Consider the following 24,373-nt stretch of genomic DNA (forward strand, 5'->3'; position numbering starts at 1 on the left):
CAGGAATCAGTCTTAGCACATGTGGTATTGGGGACCAAACCCAGAACAGCCACTTGCAAGGCAAGTGCCTAATTCTCCAGCCCCCTTAAGTGTTGAAACAATTTTTTTTAATTCCAGTTATCTCAAAATCCTCCTTGGTAGCCAGCCCCTAATACAAATAACTCAGCTGGAAGTCCTGGTTAAAAGTGGGATGGCAGCTTGTGCAACAGAAGGGGCCTGAGCTGGTTCCCTGCATGCAGGAAGGCATGCTGGTGCCACCGGGGTGAGGACCATGAGCACTGAGATCCAAACCTGCCCAGCTGGGAAGCCTGAAGGACCCTGAAGGCAACACGGGTCATGGTCAACATGTGACTGCGACTTCAGACAAGGAGCAAATCCTCCAGGAGGGAGAGGGAGATGGGACACGTCTGTGGGCGTGTGTCATGTTATTGCAAAACCTCAGCTGCCCAGTGGAACCCTTCCAACATCAACAGTCCCCAGGCCAGAAAACAAACCTGGCGTCACAGGGTCTGAGTGTGAAAGAAGGGTGTTTGGGGTGTAAAAGAAATGGGGATGGCCTTTTGGCCTCCGAACCCAGACTGCTTCTCAGGGTGCCACGGAAGAGCTCCCAGAGATAAAGACTCACATGTCCCTGAACCCAGAATCTTTCCCCAGACACTGATGGGAAACCTCTCGGGGGGCTGGCCCCGGGGGCTCCAAGGCACACAGGAGTCAGTCAGCCAGATGCAAGTTGTCCTCCAAGTCCAGATGACAGCTCAGCTCACCGGAGGCCCCAGCGGCAAAGTGGTGAAAACATCGCAGAGATAGGCCATCAAAAGTAACTCCGTTCTTCGAAATCATTTACAGAGATCTACGATGTGCTGGTGACTGAAACCTGAGTACCAAATCTTTGGGAAAGTCCTGCAAAGCACTAATATTTGTGCTTTGCACAGATGGAAATCAAGACCTGGAGAAGGTGACTTGACTCTTGGTAGGAAGAGAGGGCTGTAGGCTGCCTGCTACCAAAGCCCATCCAAATGCTGTTAATTGACTTAATTCTTCTAGCTGCAAAAGCTTCCTGACCCTCCTGCCTATGAAAGAAAAGTCTCTGGAGGTTTCCTTGGCGGCTCTCCTGTGAGAGTGGCACCAGGAACATTGCCAATGCCTGTGGAACATCAATAGAACTCCTGGGCCATCAGGTACTTTCTCTGGAGATGTGGCTTCTACTTCCACCTGGCCCAGAAGAGAGGCCCAACACACTTTAGAAAGACACCCCTACCAAACACACCCCGAAATGCACCCCTTGCCATCCTCTCCACCCAGAGCCAGAAAATCTTTTCCAGTCAATGCTTTAGGTTTTGCAAGGAAGACCAGACCATCTTGATTACCATTATTCAGCTCTACCATGAAGCGAGAAAATAGTCACAGAACATATGTATTTTTAAAGTGAGTATAGCTACTGCCCAATACAACTTTATTTGCAAAACCAGGCAAGTGGCCAGACATGCCTTTGTGACACCTGATCTTTTATGCACAATTCCAGAAAAGATGGAGGAGCTGGGGGAGGTGGGGGCCTGAGCAATAGTATAGCAGGAAGGCGCTTGCCCTGCATGCAGCTGATGCTGGTTCAATCCCCAGTATCCCAATTGGTCCCCCAAGAACTGCCAGGAGTAATTCTGGAGTGAGTGCAGAGCCAGGAATAATCCCTGAACATTGCCTGGTGTGGACCAAAAACAAAATAAAACAAAATAGTAATAATAAGATGGAGTGGTTCTCAAAGAGTATGACCTCTGATTCAGATGGAGAAAGTCTGCCAATTTTATTAGGAAGTCCCGTAGGTATCCATTTCTCATCTATAACACTGGTGTCAGTCTCCCTTTGCAGTTATCCTGCCTACACACAAACCTTACAGCCATACAACCTACAACCTTGTATGGTATAACAGGGGTCAAACAAGGAAAAGCAGCCAGGTGGCCAGGTCATACCCTTTTCCCCCCACTCCCAAAAGGAAGGTAGTTGTCCCTCCCCAGAGACCACTTCTCACTGTGATCCCACTCATCCATTTGGAAACTAGAGAGCAGAAGTAGGAATGGAGAGCAAAAGAACACAGGACACAGTAAACATCACTAACAGACTTGACATTGCCATTGGAGTGTCACTGTCACTGTCATCCCGTTGCTCACTGATTTGCTCAAGCGGGCACCAGTAATGTCTCCATTGTGAGACTCGTTGTTATTGTTTTTGGCATATCGAATACACCACGGGGAGCTTGCCAGGCTCTGCCCTGCGGGCGAGATACTCTCAGTAGCTTGCTGGGCTCTCCGAGAGGGGCTAAAGAATCAAACCCAGGTCGGCCACGTGCAAGGCAAATGCCCTACCCTCTGTGCTATCACTCTAGCCACATTGTGATCATAGTGGTTAGTGGTTAGTGCCATTGAACACACAGAGAAAATTTAATTCAGGGCTAGAGAGACAGCACAGGGGCTAAGGCACTGCGTAGCATGCAGTTGACCCCAGTTCAATCTCTAGCATTTCATACAGTGTCCCAACCACCACCAGGAGTCAGTTCTGAGCACAGAGCAAAGAATAGCCCATGGGCATCAACAGGTAAGGGCTAAACACTTCCCCATACCTCTACTTACCACTCAAAAGAAAAAAACAACTCAACAAGACTCCCAAGCTTGAGCTCTCTCTGGCCCGATTAGGAGTCGTGCCCAGGATTTAACTGCCACATCTCAGCTGCCAAATCTCTATCTGTGAGATGAGGACATTAGCAACACTTATGTCAATGACAGAAAGGGTGAGGATGAGGTCACCTGTGTACAGTTCTGCTGGGTGTAGCATGGACGAACAATGATGACAGTAAGGATTCTCATTTTACTGATGCTGAGGAGGATGTTAATGTTTTCTCCTCGAGTAATCAAACACACGGGTGAGACTCTAAGAGATGAGTACACTTCCTTGGAAGCCCTTGTCTCACAGAATGTATAGTCCATGAAAAGTAATTAACCAGTAACAGATGAGAAGGAAATTTAGGGGAACAGCTGCTAGGCGTCAAGTAAGTGTCAAGGTGCTGTATGATTTCAGAGACTTTTCCCACATACGGATCACTTGGGTTTTGCAGATCTGCCAGGGACTCAAAGACTGGGTGGATGGGTGGGAACATTTGCAGACATCACTCCAGATGAACAGTACAGGCACCAAGACGATATCTCACATTTGCCAAGTAGCGAGTGAAGAGTGTAAGAAGGTTATAAAAAAAAATGTCCTGATATTCACCCTTTCCCCCCAGCTCACCTGAGGTTGACAATCAGAAATTGTTTCTGAGTTGAAGAATTCTTATGGTAATTTTTCTGCCAATAATGATGACGATGGTAAATACATGCACATATGTACTGTGTTATCACTTAGCCAGGCCTCCTTGAAGGCCCAGTGATTGATCACTGCCTCGGGGATTCTGAGGGAGGGCAGAGGCTCTGTCAGCCAAGGGGATTGGGTCTCACTAAACAGAAGAGGAGAGCCAGCCCAGGTCCCTCTGATTTTGACACCTGTGCTTAACCCCTGCCCTGCACTGTCCAAGACTGGCCCACAAGGATGTGCTCACATAGTTGAATTCCAATCCCATTCAGACAAGTCTCTCACAGCTTGTAGATTCTGGTTCAGAGGCTTACAGCAAGGCACAGACCACCCCCAGCCATAGAAACCAGCCTGGATGTCAAGGCTGCTGGGTTCAGCACAAAGTCTCAATCACTCAGGCTCTCCCAAGTCCCCACACCACCACTTAGAGGACCCAGCTGGCCTAGATAAACCTGGAAGGGGACAAGGATAGTACACTCACCATCAACGATCACATGAGACTCAGCCTGCCAGCTCAGAGGCTTTATCTCTGGCTGACAGGTCTTTCTCTCTACAAGGGACAGGGACAGGGGCAGAATTAAACTGCCAGGCAATAAAGTCTGCCCAGGTCCATTCCGCATAGTGAAGTCATAGCAGAAGAATTACCTTCCCAGAGAAAAATGCAGACTGGGACTATGAGGCTTATTTCTTCTTTTCTGTTTTTGGGTCACACCCAGGGATGCTCAGGGGTTATCCTTGGCAGTGCTTGTGGGACCATATGGCACTCCAGGGATCAAACCCAGGTCGACTGTGTGCAAGGCAAATGCCCTACCCACAGTACTATCTCTCTGGCCCCCAGAGTTATTTTTCTGATAAGGTACTTTTGTTGACTTTGGGCTTAACTCATGGTAAATGAACTTTACAAATAAGTCCTATGAATAAGAAAGATGTTTTAAAACTAATCACCTTTCTATAAAGGGTCCAGGCAGTACCCATGCCTGAGTACTCCCAGGAGCATTCTGGGATCAAACAGAAAATACATGACAGCAAGCAGCTCTGGAAGCCTTCAAAACACAGATATCAAGACTTAGGAGGTTTGAAGAGCCCAATGTCTCTATGTTCAGCCATTCTTTTTTCAAATTCTTCTGCATAGCATATCGAAAGCCAATTCAAACATTAAAATGGGTTTAGCTATCTCTCTCTCTCTCTCTCTCTCTCTCTCTCTTTCTTTCTTTCTTGCTTGCTTGCTTGCTTTTTCTCTTTCTCTTTCTATTTTTACTTTTTCTTTGTTTTTGTTTGGGGGCCATACCTGGCAGTGCTCAGAAAACTCCTGGAGGTGCTCAGGAACCATATGGGGTACCAGGGATCAAACCCAGATCTGCCACGTGCAAGGAAAACACCCTACACACTGTAGTATCACTTCAGCCCCTGGTTTTGTTTCTTAACTATATTGGAGGTCACCCCTCACGGAGCTTGGGGTCAACTGGGGCCACACCTGCCCCCCACCTTGGGCCTCATATATGCAAGGGGGTGGCTCTGCCATTGGAGCCACATCTCTGGCCCAGAATCAAAAGATTTTTTAGTTGAAATGGTCATATACTCATAAAAAAAGATACTTGAGCTAATAATGGGGGGGAGGGTATTAAGTTGAAAGAAACTGATTCATCAGACTGTAGAAAATGAAGGCCAGACAGGTTAAATGATGTGCTCATGCCTGAAGAGTATGGGGTCAAGGGGCCCTTGTGTAACCAATCCATTATTTACCTGAGCTTCTTACATTGGTGCTGTTCAGTTTGGAGTCCTTGATTACCAAGTGTTTGATCCATAGAGTAGGAGCTGTGATTTCTGGAGGAAGGGGATGGGGGGCGGGAGGGAGGGAAAAGAAAGAGAGAGAGAATGAAAACACAGTCTGAGTCAATAACATGTAACACAAACTTTTATTCCTAGACCTCAGTAGCTTTCTAAGAAGGCTGAGGCGTCAAGGTTTGACATGGACTCTCTCGTGTCCACTTTGTCCCGACACCCTCCAGCTCCCTTGCAGGGAAACTCCCCACCCCATCTGCTCTTTTGTGCCAACAAGGCCTCATGTGCCGAGAGGCAGAGTGGTCAGAGTTTAGAGACACTGAGACACTCCATCCAGGAATAAAAATATTATCCCAGGAGGCCAGGATCATGGGCCAGGCCAACTCTCTCAGCTGCTTCCCTGAAAGAAGATTTAAAGGGGATAAATCAACAAATCAACGCCAAACAAACCACAGCGGCCATTTCAGAGGAAATGACTGAGTCACCACAGATTTCAGTTTGCTGAAACTGATCCACAAGGCAAAGAAAGTAATAGCTTTACAGTGTGTTTTGACTCAGTTTCTCGCCATTTCCCACTGAATGGAGGCTGAAATCCCCCAATCCCAAGAGTTCTGGGAGCCCACTCGCTCTCCAGGCCTTGGGTCTCACAGAGGCCACGTGATGCGGGAATCCAGAATGACCTCGACACCGGGCAAGGTCTTTAGGAAAGGTGTTGAGAGTGTTAAGATCCATGCCTCCCTGATTCCCTTGGTCCCAGAGTTCCCAGTGATCCAGGACCTTGGCGGATCACAGAGATATTTAAATTTCTGGGCATGAACAGAAGCTTCAGAAAAGGACCTGTGAGCTGCAAAAGACACCTGACATTTCCAGTCCTTCTCTCTAGAGCTGCGCCTGCTTCACCAGAATATCAGCCAGTGGTATGATTTCTTCCTAATCCTCTGTGTCACTGTCCCGTCTCGTGATCCAGGCCTAGACACACTGCTGAGAGCAGCCCGTTGCTTGGCAGTACATCCTTGTCAGACTTTCAGCAAATGGCACTCTGCGCCAAGCTTCCTGGCTTTCCCACTGGGAATGTGGTGTATTGAGCAAAGTGCGCTGAAGAATGCAGGCTAGGCGGCTGCACCCCGTGTTCTGCCTGGCTGCTATTCACACCTCCAGGGAGATGTAACCTCCATTTTGCCAGCAGCCACCACGATTTCTCTTGACCTAGAATTTCCCCTTTCCCAGCCGTCTTGATTCAATTCTCAGGGTCCTTCTGCATTAGCCAAACCAACTCTTCTGCCTGGTCTCTTTCCTGCTCCTTTCCTCACTATAGCTCCTCTCCACCATCCCATCCCCTGAGACCACCCCAGCCGTGGCCCCAGTGCCCTGATTCACATTCAGGATCCAACTCGAGAGCCATCTATTCACCTGATGGGTTCTCTGGCCATTTTATCTTTCTTTGGGTGGGGAAGAGGCTGAGCCACACCTGGTTATGCTCAGGGCTTACTCAGAGATCACTCCTCAGGGGATCATATGTAGTGCCAGGGATCAAACTGAGGTTGGTTGCATGCAAGGCAAGCACCTTGCCCACCAAACTATCTTTCCAGCCCCCTATTACCTCTTTTCTTCCATAAATGTCCATTTTACTAAAAACAAATATAATGGACGCCATATCATTAACACAAAGGTATCTCTAATAGAGAGAAGAGTTTCATCTCATTTATTTCCCCCTGATTCCCAAGGATCTGATTCTTTGCAGGGCATAAAGCAGGGCATAGCTCGTTTACTAATAGAACACCACCCACAGGGCTCCTTGGTCTTGGCTGCCTGAAGGGTCCATCCAGGCTGTGTTATTGTTGGACATCAGCTTCCAGGCAGGAAGCCTGGGGAGAACAGAGGGGCCTTTCCAGAAGGGGAGAGTGGACCAGTTCCTGGGAAGACTGGCATTTTTGTAAAGGTTAAAACAACCCGGCTTAAACTGGGGGAAACTTGCATTTAAAAAAAAAATAGAGAAAATAATAATGAGGCTTAAACAAACATCCGAAAGGAAGACCTTCCCTAGATCTGAAGTGGGCGGGAGGAGAAGAGTCGAAAGCACCGTGTGTGAGCTTACTTACCATCTCCGTCAAACACCGGCTGAGTCTCCACTGTGGGTGTCGGCTTAGACCCGTCATCTGAATTGAGGGTTAAAAAGAATCGAAAAGAAACTACCATTATTGAGGTAAATACTATCTACTCTCCAGCACTGTTGAATGGTTGGGGTTTGCACATGGCCCGGCCAAGTTCCAGGAAAGGATACTGGGAGTGGAGAGAGAGAAAGAGAGGAAGAGGAAGAGAGGCAAGCAGTAAAGAACAAGAAGGGAAAGAGAACCACAGAGCCATCCCCCACAGAAAGAGAGACCCAGGTGTGTGCTGGACAGCCCAGCGAGAGCAGAAGGGAGTCCTGCTAGCCTGAATCAAGACTAACCTTCTCCTCGCCATCACCGCTGCACACCCCCCCCCCACAGGAAGCCAGGAGCACTGCCTTCCCCAGATTGACATGTGAGGATAAGGATAGCATACTTGTGGTACATGGTCTCCAGTCCCTCTCTGCCCTCCTATGAAGGGATAGCCACCCAGCATCCTCCCAGTGGCCCTCATCAAAGAGCCCAACACAATGATGCTGTGTGTGCCACTGATGGCTTACACTTGAGTGGAGCTTAATCAACACAAACTGCAGGGTCAGCATCAACATGTTAAGATAGTGCTGCTAATCCCTTCCAAACACCTACCTATTTCCCCAACCTCATCTGAAAAAACAAGGCAGCCAGAGTGATGGTACAGCAGGTAAGGCTCTTGCCTAGCGCTAGGCCAACTGGAGTTGGTCCTCGGCACCACTAATGGAGCCTGAGCCCCATAAGGAGTGCTCCCTGAGCACAGAGCCAGGAGTGAGGCCTGAGCACAGCAGCAGGTGGCCCCCAAAAGAAAACAAAACAAAAATCAATGTGAAGGCAAAAAGGATCCACTTCTCGCTGGCTAAAGAGAACTGAAGAGAATCGGGAATCACTTTTATCTTTGAAACACATGCATTCAACTTCCAGACAGAGGTGGGGGCACACAAAGTGGGAGGGAATATGAGCAATGTATCAAGGAAGTCTGAAATATCTAACACAGAGGAGAGAACAGGGGTTCCCCAGAGCAATGTCATCATGCTTCTCCTCTAGTGATGGTGACTCTTGGCAGAGCTATCACGTCCACAAGTCAGAAGTCGGGGCTGATTTGATTCTCCTTTCAGGATTCCCCCAACCTTACCTGAGTGTAATGTATCTCAATTTATGTTTCATTACCGCCCACCTACGGCGCATTTTCAGACTGTTATTTTTCCAAACCATCTTTCCAGTGAAATCTTAATTGCAAAGACATTTATGGATGGACTGGACACCTGCACATGGTATGCACACACAGCCTGTGCTCCCACAGAAACAAGTCTTGCCCTCTGGGTGACGTTATCTCTGCCACCATGGGAATACCATTTGTGATTTCTCTGCTTTTTGCCCTTGACACGGGGAGGGAAGGATCACCCTCTGGGCTCGGGGAGTTGGATGATTATGCCATCCTTTCTTCCAAAGTCCCCAGAGGTCTTTTAGAATTAAATTCCACATGACTATTCTCCAAGTAGTAACAATTTATAGTTATATAGAATCCAAGGGCTCCAGCCACCCCATGATGCCAGTCAGATCATCCATGATAATGACTCTAGGCCTTATGGAGCACTCAGAATCTTTGTGACTTCCTGCATCATAGGGAGGGTGGTGGGTAGGGGAGAAAGAACAGGGTGCTGCTCCCATTTTTGCACCAACCACCTGAACTTCAGCTCCTCAGATTAGAGAGTCATAGGGCCTGTCCCTCTTCACTGGAGGCTGAGGCCAGAAGTGCAACCCTTGTGTGACACCTGACCCTGCTATTATCCTCTGATGCTGACACCAAGACCTGGCTCCCACGGAGAGTGACCCCAGCCATCCTGGCTGATGTGGCTGTCAGTCCACGGAAAGGGATATAGCAGGAAGACATGAGCAACTATGGTGGATGTCTTATATGCCTCCAACTAGAGTCTAGGCCAGGCACCATCTGTGGCCAAACCGGGTAAGTTTGCTCTGGAAACCACCGAGGAAGAACAAACACGTTCTGTGGGGAGAACAGATCTCCACAATGTCATGTCTTAAGCAGCATCATTTCCCCTGACTCTATTAACACCTCTCTCCATTGAATTCAGTGAGCCACAGAAGAAAGACTTTTGGCAGCTGCCATGCAGATTTGGTCACTCCCACTGGCTGTAGAGTTCACAGTCTAAATAGCCCAGTGCTTGGTCCCTCTGAGCAGGGTGGTTTCATTTTAGGAGTTTTCTAAGGGAACAAGGAAAAAGGGAGAAACCCAACACCCGCACACTCACACTTTAGGGACCATAGTGAGAACCCAAATGGAAAATGGCACATGCACATTTTAATATTCAGTTAAAATCCTCCCATATTCCAAGAGCTGGTTCCCTTCCCAGAGCAGAAGTACGCTGCCACTTTGTCCCCTCTTCCAGGGACCGTGGGACTGCCCATCTGGTTCAGTGATCAAGAACAAGGGTCAGGACGTCTGCAGGGGACCCAGAAAGCAGGAAGCCACGTGCAGGGAATGAATCACCCAACAGGGGAGGGTCACCTCGGGTGAAGAGCCACCCAGCTGCACTACCACAAGGAGGACCGAGGGCGGGATCTTTATGAAGCGAGAAGGGAAAGGGGGTGCCAGGAGAACCACCTGTGCCACTCAGTATGCCCAGGGAAGAGGAAACCAAGCCAAAGCCAATAGGACCCTCTGCCCATCATCTCTGGGCACCTGGGCCACCGGCTTCCAAGCTGGCAAACAAGCACCCCCTTCCACCAGCATGAGCCCCAGGCCAACACGTTCTGCTCCCTGGCAGCCACTCCAAACAGCACTCTGGGGAGAGAGTAAAGCTGCCCACAGGTGCCCCAGCCTCCCTCCCACCCTCTAAGTCCCAGGTTTCCATCTACTGAGTGGGGTACCGAGAACTCAGCATTTTTCTTCTCTGAGCAGTGGCATCTATGAATCAAAAGTGCCTGCCTGCCCTCTCTCAGACCTCGGTGTAGGGAGCAGAGGTGGCTAAGGGGCTCTGAAGAGAGACAAAGCTCTGAAACTGCTCCGTCACTTATCCAATGGCTGGCTTTTAAAACTGGGTTTGCAAAACTAAAACCCTATTGAAGTTATTAAATGAAAAATAAAGCATACCTTAGACCTCAATAAGAAGATAGCATAATTTTTATATGGCAAGCTCTTTTAATGGGCATTTTACCAAGTGAGTGGCATAGACAGTTAATAAATACATCCAAAGATGCTCAAGATCATTAGTTAGAAGAACACAAATTAAAACTATAATGAGCTATCTCTGCATTCCCACTATAATGACCTCTTTCTTTTTTTCTTTCTTTCCTTCCTTTCTTCTTCTTTTTTTTTAATGAAAAGACCACACCAAGAGTTGGCAGAAATATGGAGAAATGGAAACTCTCATTTGTTGCTGGTAGGAATGAAAAATTGGGTAGCCACTTTGGAAAAGAGTTTGGCCCTTTCTTTAAAAAGTTAAACATAAATTTACCACTCAACCCAGAAATTCCACTTCTGGGAATCTATCCAAGAGAAATGAAAACATGACCACTTGAAGCTGACATGCATACAATTAATCACAGCAACTTTATTTATGGTGACTTCAAACGGGAAGCAATCTAAATGTTTGTCAACTGATAAATAGATAAACAAACTGTTGTATGCCCATATATTCTAATGTTACTCAGCAATGAAGAGAAATGAATTATTATCCATGTGGCAAAACAGATGATTCCCCCAAAAGTACTAAATGAAAGAAGACATGAGCAAATATTACACATTGCATGACTCCATTTATAAGAAGTGTCTAACAGAGAAATTATAGACAGAAAGCAGATGTGTGGTTGCCTAGGGCTGGGGTGAGGGGGAGTGAGACAGAATTGCAAATGGGCACAAGCTTTCTCTCTAGGAGGATAGAAATGTTCTCTGATAATGGTGGAACCACTCTTTAAATGTGCCAGATTCACTAAATTGTATACTTTCTGAGGGCAAATTTTATGTTGCATAATTATATTTTATTAAAACTATGAAAATTAAAGGGGGAGTAGTGCCAAAGTCATCTGCTAGATAAATCATCAGCTTGATGACTTGAACAATTCTTAATTTGGGGAAAGTTTACTTATATTTAAGCAATATCTGTGTTTATGTGCGTAATGACCTACGTACATATCTGAATCTCAGTTTACACATATATACAAGATTGATTGGATGTTTGTGTTTGATACCTATTCCTGGTGATGATTCTTTTGGACCTTAAATAATATGACTGCATTTCACTTTAATTCCAGACTATTCCTCCACCCAAGGGGAAGAGGATAGAACACTGCAAAAAGTCAATTCAAAGATTATTGTTTTCTCACTAAGGAAAACAAGTAAAAGTAAGAAGATTTTATTTTATTTATTTTTTATTATTATTATTTGTTTTTATTGAGTTACCGTGAGATACAGTTACAAAGCTTTAATGTTCAAGATTCAGCTGTACAATGATCGAACACCCATCCCTCCACCATTGCACACTTTTCACCACAAGTATCCCAGTATATCACCTCCCCGCATCCCAGTCCTTACCCTGCCTCCATGGCAGGCAATTTCCCCAATTCTCTCTCTCTCCATTTGGGAATTATGTTTTGCACAAAGGAAGAAGATTTTATTTTAAAAATAAATAATGAGTAAATAAATAATAAGCAATAATAAATAAATATTAAACAAACAAATAAATAATAAACTTATGAGTATTTCTCAAGAATAGTATCAAAATCAACAACCAGGGCCAAGAGCGACATAGTACAGAAAGCAGGTAGGGCATTTGCCTTGCACACAGCCAGCCTGGGTTCAATTTTTGGCATCCCATAGGGTTCCTCAAGCCCGCCAGGAGTAATCCCTGAGAACAGTACCAGGAGTAACCCGATTTTGCTGGGTATGGCCCCAAAGCAAAAACAAAAACGAACTAACAAAAAACCCCAACAACCATAAAGCTATTATGGAGAGAGGGTTGAGGAGGCACTTGGAACAAATGCTTAGCATCCATCTCACCTGGGATCCATGACCAATACTATATGACCTCCTGAGTACAGCCCCAGAAGCCTCCTTGCATTACTGGATGTGGCTTTGATGAAGCCTGTCCCATCATCCCAGTGGAAGAAAATCACTGAGAGTTATTTCTGGGCCTCCTGAGCACCGCTTGGGAGGACTCCTCCCCCACCCCCTTCCCCCCAGAAAAAAGAGTATTATACTGCAGTTTGCCACAGTGCGAGTTTCCAGCAGGTGGCTTTTCTCTTCTGTTTTCACCACCAGTCAGGGCGGAAGAAGTCAATGGGCCAATAAAGAGAGACTGAATCTCTTTTTCATGCCAGAAAGTAATTTGTCCAAGGTCCCAAAGGCATCAGCAGCTGTGGAAAGTGCCCAGACCCAGGAACATATTTGGCTTTCCAAGACTCCCCAGCCCAAACATACCCCATCCTTGCAGGTGCAGACCCTGCATGGGCTCTGCAAGCCTATACAGACAGTGGGTTTGTGTGACAGAGGGCCTGGCCCACGCACAGACAGCTGGACGTCACTTCGACCCCCAATGACACTGTTCAAAGCCTCCTCTGTTTGGCTTTTTGATTCCTGATTGACATTTGCTGGCAACTGGAGATAAATGCCGGACCGAGGACAATGTTGATCCGCTCGGACTATTCTCAGGGAAAGACTTTTCAGAATAACAAACAAAACCAAACAAAACCCCAAAAACATTGGTGTGCTTAAGGGACTGAATAGAGCCCAAGAGGTCCAGCGAAGTAAGGCCGGGCCTTTCAAGGGGCTGGCAAGTCCATTGAGGAGTTAATTGTTTGGGTGTACAATGAGTTTATTCTGACCACATACAAAGAGCTTTCTCTTCCAGGTCCTTCAAAAGCACATGTGTCAAAAGGGGCCAGAGTAGGAATCTGTATTAATGGCATCTTTGGGGGTCTCCGAGACTGAGAAGCCTTGGAGAATGAGGCAAAAAAAAAAGAAACCACCATCCCCCATCCAGAGATTCAGAAGGTCTCTCAAGATTCCAATGTCCCATCAGTTCTTGGGCCCTGCCCAAACCATGTTCCTCACTAACCAGTGACCCTCCCTCTTGAACTCCTATATTCTGCCATTGGTTAGTTATCCTTTACAAATACACAGAGATAAACTTCAGCCTGGTAAAAATGCTGGAACATTCTTGCTTTTGAGGGGACCACATTTACGTCATCGTCACTCTCCCCCTCTCAGCATGTGACCCGAGGGCCCAGTGAGGAGGCTGAGATGACTCATTCTGGGCATCTTTGGGAGACAACTTGGGCCTGTTTTCAAAATTCTCTTAAGAACTTGGTCTGAATCAGACCATGAAGGAGGCATGTTACTCAACCTCAGCATTTCCTGAGATGCTCAGAAATGTAGAGTTGAGCCAGCCCCACTTTGACCTTTGAGAGCTGAAACCATCCACGGACTCTGGGTCGAAACCAAAGCAAGGTGAATATTTTCCATTCATGCTGCCCATTCTCCCGCATAGTCTCTGCCCAAAGGAACCCAAACCAGCTTCAGCTGGTTTGTCACTTATTTGTCACTGATTTCCTCACACCCTGAAGGTCCACATCCCCCTGAAGAAGAGAGAAATCGTGAGGGAGGTGAAAAAGGTAGATCAGAATGGAAAGAGAAATAGAGAAATGATGGAGGGGAGCTAGGGAAGAGGAGAAATAGCCACAATGGAGTGGGTTTGGTCTGGGCTCACACAGAAGACTGTGGAAATGTATTTTAACTTTTTAATTCTGAAATGGTTACTAATCCCTAGGGAGCTGGACAAATAATAAAAGGAGTTCCATGTATCCCTCGCCCTATCATCCCAGCACTATAAGTTACCTGTGTAGTGCTGCCAGCTAGAAGGTTGCTACAGGTAATCTGTAAGTATATCAGTAACATCATTACAGCACAATGTCATAATCAGAACACTGATGTTGGGGGAAGCCCACAGATCTTATTCACATCGCATCCGTTTCACCTGCGCTCATCTGTGTGCGTGCTGGCACAGGTGGCATGTCATCCTATGTAATTTTGTGCAATCAAAGATTCATGAAGTCAACATGATAGTCACAATACTGAGCGATTCCATCATCCCAAAATACTCCCTGGTGCTACCCCTCTATTTTCACGCTCTTCTTCTACCTCCTCCAGACCTTGGTAAACCAAACTCCATTTCTAATCATGATTTTTCAGAATATTATACAAATGGAGTCATTTGAAAATAGGAATTTTCAAAATTGGTGTTTTTAGCATTTATTTTGCCAAATGTCTTTGAGATCTAAGTTGTTGCACAAATCAACATTTTTTTCCCTTCCGTATTACTTAGTGGTTACAGTAATTTCACGGTATGAGTGTATCTCCATTTGTGTTATTTAGTTTTCATCTCTGATTATGCCAGATAGAAGTGATGTGATCATTCATATACAAGTTTTTCTGCAGACAAATATTTTTTTCTGGAATATACTCAAGAGTACTATTACTAAATTACATAGTAAGGATATACTTGTTTCATTTTCGAAGAAACTTCCAGAATGGCTATGTCATTTTATGTTACCAAAAGTGTATGAAATACCATGTTTTTTCATAGCTTGCCCAATATGTGGCAGTATCACTAATTTTTTTAGCCCTTTTAACAGGCACACAGTGATATCTTATCATTGTCTTCATTTACATTTCCACGTGACAGTTTCATGACTGTTTATTTTTCCTCTGTATATGCACTTTGGTGAAGTGCCTATTTGTGCTTGTGCCCATTTTTTAATTGAATTTTTTCAACTGGCGAGGTCTCTGTAGATCCTAGATATAAGCCCTATGTCAGATGTGCAGTTTATAAACACTGGTGCCTGACTGTAGGTTTGCTTTGTTCTCTTAACAGTATCCTTCACAGACCAATTTTTTTTTCATTTAAAAAACTATGTTTTGGTATAGGACATCAAAGTTCAAGGCTCATCCACATATAGATTCTTACAATATTCTTCTGTTTTCTTCTAAATCTTTAGTAGCTTTAAATTTTATTTTATTTTTATTTATTCATATATTTTATTTGTATTTATTCATTTATGCATTTGTTTTAGGGTCATACCCAGTGGTGTTTGAGGATTACTTCTGGCTCTGTGCTCAGGGATTATTCCTGGAAGGAATCAAGGGACCATATGGGGAGCTAGGGATTGAACCTGGACTGACCACATGAAAGGCAATGCCCTACTTGCTGTACTACCACTATAGCCCTATATTTTATTTTGATTTCATGATACACTTCAACTTTTATTTTTATATGATATGAATTTAGGTTAAGGATTTGGGCATGGAGGTGTTTTTTGTTGTTGTTGTTGTTTTTTAATAGCTATCCAATTGCTATGGTACCACTTGGTGGAGAAAAAAAATCCTTCCTGCTTTGAATTGCTTTTGCATCTTTGTAAAAAAAAATCAGGTTGCCATGGGGACGAAGTGATAGAACAGCAGATAGGGCACTTGATTTGCACATAGCAGACCCAGGTCCAATTCCTGGCATTTCATATGTTGCCCAGAGCCCTTCCAAGACTTATCTCTAAGTAATCTCTGAGCTCTACCAGATGTGGGTCCATCCCTTCCCAAAAAGACCATGTTGCCATACTCGTGTAGGTCATATCTGTTCTACTTTGTTGTATAGATCTATGAGTCTATCCCTTGGTCATCTTGGTCATATACCATCTCAATTACTGAGCATGAGGTCTAAAATTCAAAGAGCTATTTTATGACATTCTAGGAAAGGTAAAGCTATGGAGACTAGAGAGAAATGTGGCTCCCAGGGGTTGAGTTGAGGAGAATACAGGAGGGACACAAAAGATGAATCTGGGGGCTGGGGCGATAGCACAGCAGGTAGGGCGTTTGCCTTGCACGCGGCCAACCCGAGTTCAAATCCCAGCATCCCATATGGTCCCCTGAGCACTGCCAGGAGTAGTTCCTGAGTGCAGAGCCAGGAATAACCCCTGTGCATCGCCAGGTGTGACCCAAAAACCTAAAAAAAAATGAATCTGGTACAAATCCTCAGTGAGATACCCTGATGGTGGATGCATGTTAATACATGTGTCCTTCCCATAGAATGTACAAACCATGGACTTTGGCTGACTGTGGTCAGAGTAGTTCCACCAGTTGTAACAAACATAGCACTCTGATAGGGAATGTTGATAATGTGTGTGTGGCACCATCCTCTTAATTTTCCTATGAACCTAAAACTTCTCACAACTAAAGTCACGGGGTGGGGGTTGCTCCCAAGTAGTGTTTAGAAGGTCAAAGGGGCCGACCAACCAGTGGCTGGATCTCCAGGACAGTGGTTCATGTAATTGCTGCTCAGACCCTGAAGATCTCTGGGGTCACACCAACTGGTGCTAGGGGTGGGTGGGATGATTCTGGGGGTTCATGGAGTGCCAGGAATGGATCCCAGGTTGGGTGAGAATGCTAGGCAAGCTCCTTAGTGGTTATACTCTTTCAGCCCCCCAAACTGAAGCCATTTTAAACAAATAAACATTTTATTAAGAGGGGAGTCACAGCATTTGTTCAGAAGAACAAAATGACACATGGACTGAAAATTAAGAGTCATAAAGAAGGGCTACAGCAATAGAACAGTGGATGGGGCATTGGTCTTCCACAAGGCTGACCCAAATTTGATCCCCAGCACTACCTATGGTCCCTCGAAACCACCAGGAATGATCCCCAGTGCAGAGCCAGGAGTATACCCTGAACACAGCCAGGTGTGGCCCCCAGACAAAGCAAATACAAGGAAATAAGACATTAAAGACCTCTTCATTTAAAAACAAAACGAAAAAGATAGTGAGAGCTTCTCAAAGTTTTGTGTGTGTGTGTGTGTGTGTGTGTGTGTATGTGTGTGTGTGCGCACAAGCACGCACGTCAGGAATAAAACCCAGGACCTCACACATGCAAAGCAAGTACACTATTGCTGAGTCTCTTCCAAGCCCAGTGCATTTTGTTACAGGTTCAAGGGTTACACCAGTAATGCAGGGAGGGGTGGGCACATGGTCCTGGGGATCAAAGCCAGGGTCTTGCCCAAGCAGGGCCTGGACTCTACCACTCTGAGTCAGAATCCTGGTCCTCAATACTGTTTTTTTTTCTTTCTTTTTTTTTTTTTTGCTTTCTGGGTCACACCCAGAGATGCACAGGGGTCACTCCTGGCTCTGCACTCAGAAACTACCCGTGGTGGTGCTCAGGGGACCATATGGGATGCTGGGACTCGAACTCGGGTTGGCCGCGTGCAAGGCAAACGCCCTACCTGCTGTACTATCGCTCCAGCCCCTCAATACTGTTTCTTATGAAAACTGCTGTTAGTTGGCCTAAGGTCACTTCCCTCTTGTGTGAATTTTGCTAAGAGCAGTTCTTGAACCTCTGTCTCCCTCACAGGCACAGAATTGGAGCACCAGGGCCTGAGCTTCACTGTGCCATGGCCTTTCCCTATGCTCCGGAGCGACATGGTACTCAGAGCTGGAGAGAAGGGCCATTGGCTCCTCCTTCGCCCCAAAAAATCCCTGCCTCCCTCCAGGTTCCAGCACCAACTCAAACAGAACCTATTTCTAGAGTCATTGTGACCAAACAAATATTTTCTCCCATGGTTCAACCCCCTTGACTCCAGGTACCTCCCACCACGCCAACCACTACCACACACACACACACACACACACACACACACACACACACACACATGGATGGGGAAGTTCCTGATGGGTCCCATGCATCTCAAGGGCCTTCTTCCCCCAAGGTCTTTGCTTAGAGGCCTTGGTCATGCGAGCTGCCCGCCAGGGTTGTTTGGAGGCGCCACCCATCCACCCACCTAGCCCCCGTAAAAAGTGACAACTTTCTAACACCAGCCCTCTGGAGGTCTCTGGGAGGTTTGACTCATCCCTGGAGATAATAACCTCTAGAGGAGGAGACAGAGGCTCCCGAGAGTGGGTGCACCATGAGGGAAGGCCCAGACTCATCCTCCACTCTGGCTGGTCCTCAGGGATGGCAACAATTCTAGCTCTCTGCACATTCTCAACAGACAATGTTGAATAAACAGAATGAATTGATCAAATGCAACCCCCCAATGGCTACTTACAACATCAGAGGCTCCTAAGAACCTATGACAGGGAGGCTTTTACCTGAACCTTAACTCCTATTTGGACTCCAGTCCTTGATTTAGGATCCACCATGCATAAATCTCCTTTGAGCATCCCTAGAATAGGGGCTCAGATGGAAGGTATGATGGTAAGAAGGCGAAACCATGAAATTTGCATATAAGTGGATCAACATGGAAAGTATCATGTTGAATGAAATGAGTCAGAAAGAAAGAGACATAGAAAGATCACACTCATATGTAGAATATAAAGTAGCAGAATGGGACACTTACACCCAAGAGTAGTAGAGATAAGAACCAAGAGGTCTGCCCCACAGCTTGGAAACTGGCCTCACATGCTGGGGGGAAAGGCAGCAGAGATAGAGAAGGGAACACCTAGTAGAGAATGTTGGGAGGATCCACTTGGGTTGGAAGCTGCGTACCAAAAGTAGACTATAGACTGAACATGATGGCCACTCAATACCTCTATTGCAAACTATAACACCCAACAGGAGAGGTAACAAGAGGGAATGGCCTGCCATAGAAGCAGGATGTGGTAGTGGGGGTTGGGGTGGTGGTGGTGGGAGGGAGGGGTACTAGGAACATTTGTGGAGGAGAATGGGCATTGGTGGAGGGATGTAAACCAAACGCTAACATGAAAGTTCACCTCACAGTGATTTACTAATAAAATTTTTTAAAAAAGAGATCAATGGAAAAGAGATGAACTCAGTGGAAGTTAAACAAAATATACCAAGAGGTGTTTAACACACACAAAAGGAAAGATAAGTGGCCAATAAATGTATTGAAAATATTTTTTAAAAAAAGAAGGTGGAACCAAGCTAGGAGCTCCTAAACCCTTGTTTTTTGTGTGGGAAGGAAGAAGGCATGGTACAACCATGAGCTCAAGCACACACATGCCCACCCCGTCTGCATCTCCTCCTCAGCACAGATTATTTCTCAACGTGCTGGGCTTGGGGGCTCAGACAACAGATACACGGAGAGCAAATGAGCTGCTCTGGGGGCTGGAGAGACAGTATAGGGGTTTACAGTGCAGCCCTAGCATGTGGATGACCGTGATCCAATCCACAGCATCACGTGATCTCAGCACTGAGCACTACAGACCTGGAGGTCCCCAAGCAGCCCTGGAGTGGAAGAGCACCACATACTCGGTCTTCACATTGAGCTGCCCACCAAGAATCAGTGGAGGGAGCCCCAGAGGTTTAATGAGCACCACATGGGAGACCCCTCTTTAAGAAAAACAAAGAAAGAAAGCTGCCATTAAACCATGACATCCAAAAGGAGAGAGAGAATAAAAGGGAATGCACCTGCCACAGAGGTGGGGGGGAGACAGGGGGAGGGATACTGGGAACATTGGTGGCAGAGAATGGGCACTGGTGGAGGGATGAGAAGTCGACCATTCTATAACTGAAACATAATCACAAACGTTTGAAAATCTGTAACTGTATCTCATGGTGATTCATAAAAAAAAAAAAGACAAGTAAGAAAAAAAAAAGCTGCCATTCAGGACTTGGAGTTGTTCAGGTCCTGCTGTGTCAACAGGCACAGTAGCAGGAAGAATGATTCCCACGAAAGATGTGCTCGGGGAACAGAGCTCTCCCACAGGGTCCCTTCAAGCCCTGGCTTACAGCTTGTTTCTGCTTTTGCCGTCCCACAGCCATGCTGAGCAATATACCATAGAGTATTGCTTTCTCTTGGTGCTGGAAGTTAAAGATAAAAGGAGACACAAGAATGTGGGGGGAGGGGCTGAAGCGATAGCACAGTGGGTAGAGCGTTTGCCTTGCACGTGGCCGACCCGGGGTTCAATCCCCAGCATCCCATATGGTTCCCTGAGCACCGCCAGGAGTAATTCCTGAGTGCATGAGCCAGGGGTAACCCCTGAGCATTGCCAGGTGTGACCCAAAAAGCCAAAAAAAAAAAAGAGAAAGAATGTGGGGGGAAGAAGGGACTCTCATTCACTGCTGGTGTAAATGTCAAGTGAGCCTGTCTTTGTTGTCATTTTGTTTTGTTTTGTTTTGTTTGGGGCCCATGCCAGGCAGTGCTCAGGTGTAACTCCTGGCTCTTGCACTCAGGAATCATTCCTGGCAGGCTCGAGGGATCATATGGGATGCTAAGGATCAAATCCAGGTCAACTGCATTCAAGGCAAGCACCATACCCACTGTCCTATCTCTCTGGTTCCTGGTCCCATCTTTTCCAGAAGACAATATGGAATTCCTCAAAAACAGGGAGCATGATACCCTGATTTTGAAGCACACTGCTTCCTGGTACTCTGACTCCCCAAGCCCAGAACGTTGAATTTTCATACAACCCTGTAATTCTATTCCTTTGAACATATCCAAGGGCCCAAAAGCACAACTTTGCAGGCAAGACATTTGCACTCTTATGTTTGTTGCAGCTCTATATGCAATAGCTCAAGTCTGAAAATGGCGTAAGTGCCCCAAATCAGATGACTCTATAAAGAAGCTATGGTACATATATGCAGTGGAATACTACTCAGCGCTAAGAATAGATAAAGCCATGCCATTTCTGTTACATGGATGATCTGGAGAGTATCATGTTGGGTGACATTGTCAGAGGGAGAAGGACAGACACAGAATGATCTTTCTCATATGGAAGATATAAAGAAACTTCATAGGGGAATAGAAAATGCCCAGGGGAAGAGAAATGAAAAGCAGGAGAACTGGTCTTCAGTAAGAAGCCTGACAGTGGGGTGTGGTGGGAGATAAGTTAGGGAAGGGAAACACTGGGATAATGTGGGAGGGGAAAGTGCCTGTCACAGAGGCAGGATGAGAGGTGGGAGGGGACATTGATGGATGGAAGTGGACACTGGTGAAGGGACTGGTGTTGGACTATTCATGCCTGAAACTTAATACTGAAAAACTTTGCAGCTATGCAATTCACAGTGGTTTGGTTTAAAAAACAAAAAAGTCCCTGGGGAGAGGTGAAAGTGACATAAGCAGAAGAGGCACTTCACAGGTGGACGGTCCCACACAGCCACCCTGTAGACCTCAGCCAGCCCTGCATCAATGAAGCAAAATTCCCGCAGGTGCCCACTGAAGACCTCTAAGCAGTCCACCAAGAGCCTCATAGCCCTCTTCATCTGGATGTCTGCCAACTGCCACCCACCCCCCAAGCCTCAGTTTCAAATGAGGGTACTGCTTGTATCATTACTTCAGTGAATCGGCTGACACCCACTTAGGGTTTAAAAATAAAGACTCAGAGCAGGACCCTGGAGAAAAAAAAACTGTATTCTTTTGTTTTATGCAGCTCACCTGGGATCGAAAAAGAAATCTGTAGGGTCAGAGGATAGGCCAGCGGGTCCCGTGCATACCTTGCATGCATCAGACCCAGGTTTGATCCCAGCACCACTGATGGTTCGCTGAGCCCTGGCAGCAGTGGTCCCTGAGCTTGGAGCCAGGAGTAAGCCCTGAGCACAGCCCAAACAGCACAAAACAAAACAAACCACTGAAGAAATCTGTAAACTGCGGGTGGACTGAGTTTTGGATGGTTTCTGCTCTTCTCCAAGACTGGTGTGGCAGAGCTAGAAGTCCACAGGAGAATGTGAGCAAAGGCTGTTTGTTCCTGGCTTTGGTCTTCTCTCTCTATTTTTCTTAAACAGATAACTAATTCCCAGAGTCCCTTCAAAGAACTAAAAAAGCAAATTTCAGACCCCCCCAAAATGACCCTAAAGGGGCCAGGGAACTGTAAGGAAATAGTTTGTGGGGCTGGAGTGGTAGCACAGTGGGTAGGGCCTTTGTCTTGTACATGGCCAACCGGGGTTCGATTCCCAGAATCCCACATGGTCCCCCGAGCACTGCCAGGAGTAATTCCTGAGTACAGGGCAAGGAGTAACCTCTGAGCAGCACCAGGTGTAACCCAAAAAGAAAAAGAAAAGGAAAAGGAATAAGTTTGTAAGTTCTCTCTCATCATTAGCCTGTACACCCCCCACCCAAAGCCACCCCAAGCTAAGAATGTCCTTCCTGCACCTTGGCAGCAATGAAACCCAGAGCCAGTCCCTGATCTGGGGTCTGGTTATTCTGGGAACTCCCTAACTCACCTCCATCCATTAACATCAAGGCACCCAAAAGAGGCACCAGAGGGACATGCAGAGCCTTGGGAGACCAGGAACTGCAGGTCCGGCTGAATCCATCATCTGCACACACTGGCATCCCAGCCTCTTCCCTTCAGACTTCTTAGCGGGAGCTGAACATGCATCTCTCAATGCCCGCAGCCCCATGGTTCTGGTGGGCTTTTCTTCCTTCTTTCATATTCTTCCTTAGCATCCGTAGAACATATGTGCCTGTCTCTACAGCACCCCACCCCACTCCCCCGACACACTCAGACACCCCACCCCACCCCCCGCCACATCCCCACCCCTGCTTGCATCTCTCTTCAAGACTGAGGACCAAAGGAGGAGGGGAGGGGCAGGCGGGATGGGAGCGCCCCAGATCAATGGATATTTGAAACTCACACACATGGCCCGAGACCTACCCTGCACGTGTTAATTACCACACATGTGCCCATAAAGGAGTCGGGGAAACACAAGGGGCCCAAAGAACAGAGAGAGGAAAGGACATTCCAGGGGATTAAGTAAATAGTCTGAAGTTCTGACCCTCCTCCCCTGCCAGCACGTGCATCTGGGTAAGATAACAGAGCTCCCTGCCCCCTCCCCTGCTTCTTCCCTCGGGCCCCACACCTGTGGACCCAGGAGGTGCAGCAACCCAGGCCGCCAGTCCAGGGCCAAACGGCTGTGACCTGCTACCGCCCGGCCTCTCACTCTTTTCTCTCCTCTCCGGCCAGACCTGCAGTCGCCCTGTGATCTCCATGCCTCCTCGCCTCCTCCTTTCTGCTCCTCTCTTCGGAGCACAAGTTCCTGGCTGGCAACCCCAGTCTCCCTCCTCATTGCACAATGTGTCTGTTCACTTCTTTGGGCAGAGGGAGCTGATCCCTCCAGACTTGTCGCTGAGGGTAGGGAAAGAAACTCCTCCATCCCCCTCCCCTGCCCCAGCCACCTTGCTCCCCTCCCTACCCCTGGCACGCAGGGACCTTGGGCCTCCCCTCCTTTCTAGCTCTCGCTCCGCTCAGGGATCCCGGGCTGAGCATCAATCTGTAGCTGTCTCAAGGCCACGAGTTCTGGCTCTTGGAGACCCCACGTGTGGGCAGGAGCTCAGACAAGAGGCCTTTGTGCCTTCCCACCTGCTACCCTCCGGAACACATTCCATTCTTAAGTGGCGGCTGAAAGAGGGACCTCAGCGGGCCAACACAGGATATTATGAATGCCCTCTTGCACCCTGTCCCATTTCAAATCCCCACTTCCTGGACAGGTGTGGCTTCAGATGGCCTTTCCTACAGGTGGCCTAAACCTGCTTCTCTTCTCACAACCCACCGCAGGCAAGGGAAAGGGATCAGCTCCTATTGTGATGAGCCATCCTAGGGGGAAAGCCAGGTCACCGGGCAGAGTCAAACTCTCTCACTTGCCAGGGCAAGCAAGCCCTAGCACCACCACTACCACAACCTTGCGCCGCGGCCTTTGCACCAAAGAGGAAGATTCCACAGTGACACCAGGGAGGGAGGGGAGCAAGACCTCGAAACTCATCCCTATTTCCTGCATCATTGGTGGGAGGATCAGGCTCCCTGGGTCCTCTTCCTGATGAATCCATAAGAGCTCATGACAACCACGGGTCTGTCTCTTCTCGTTTATCATGGGGTACCAGGTCGCCTCTAGTCAGAACACACTTCTCTGTGCAGTTTAACAGCCCAAATCAAGTTGTGGGTGCGACACTCAGTATCACACATTAATGTGGTTCCCATTGATGTCAAACATCTGTGTAATCTGTTTCACATGACTGGCACCTTTTTTTCCACCACCAGAACCTCAGTTCAGGAATGATGCAGCACTCCTAAAGAATTCCATTGCAACAAGCAAACCAGAAGGTAGCTCCCTTTTCTAACCCCCAATAAAGCACAGAGACATATGCCTTTCTGTGCTGAAGAGT

General features: G+C 47.0%; 1 protein-coding gene across 3 annotated transcripts in view; it reads right to left on the reverse strand.

Annotated features, from left to right (window-relative positions):
• SMOC1 (SPARC related modular calcium binding 1) overlaps window positions 1-24,373 on the reverse strand; it is a 148,790-nt gene that overhangs the window by 29,820 nt on the left and 94,597 nt on the right. For 2 of the 3 annotated variants that reach the window (XM_055133877.1, XM_055133876.1), the window contains exons 6-7: window positions 7,218-7,307; window positions 5,080-5,160 (exon numbers count right to left, since the gene is read on the reverse strand). In XM_055133877.1, the coding sequence (XP_054989852.1) occupies window positions 5,080-5,160; window positions 7,218-7,307 (171 nt within the window). The remainder of the gene's footprint in view (window positions 1-5,079; window positions 5,161-7,217; window positions 7,308-24,373) is intronic. The other variant, XM_055133878.1, reaches the window with a different exon arrangement.

This window comes from Sorex araneus, chromosome 3, assembly GCF_027595985.1.
Source record: "Sorex araneus isolate mSorAra2 chromosome 3, mSorAra2.pri, whole genome shotgun sequence".
Lineage (NCBI taxonomy): Eukaryota > Metazoa > Chordata > Mammalia > Eulipotyphla > Soricidae > Sorex > Sorex araneus.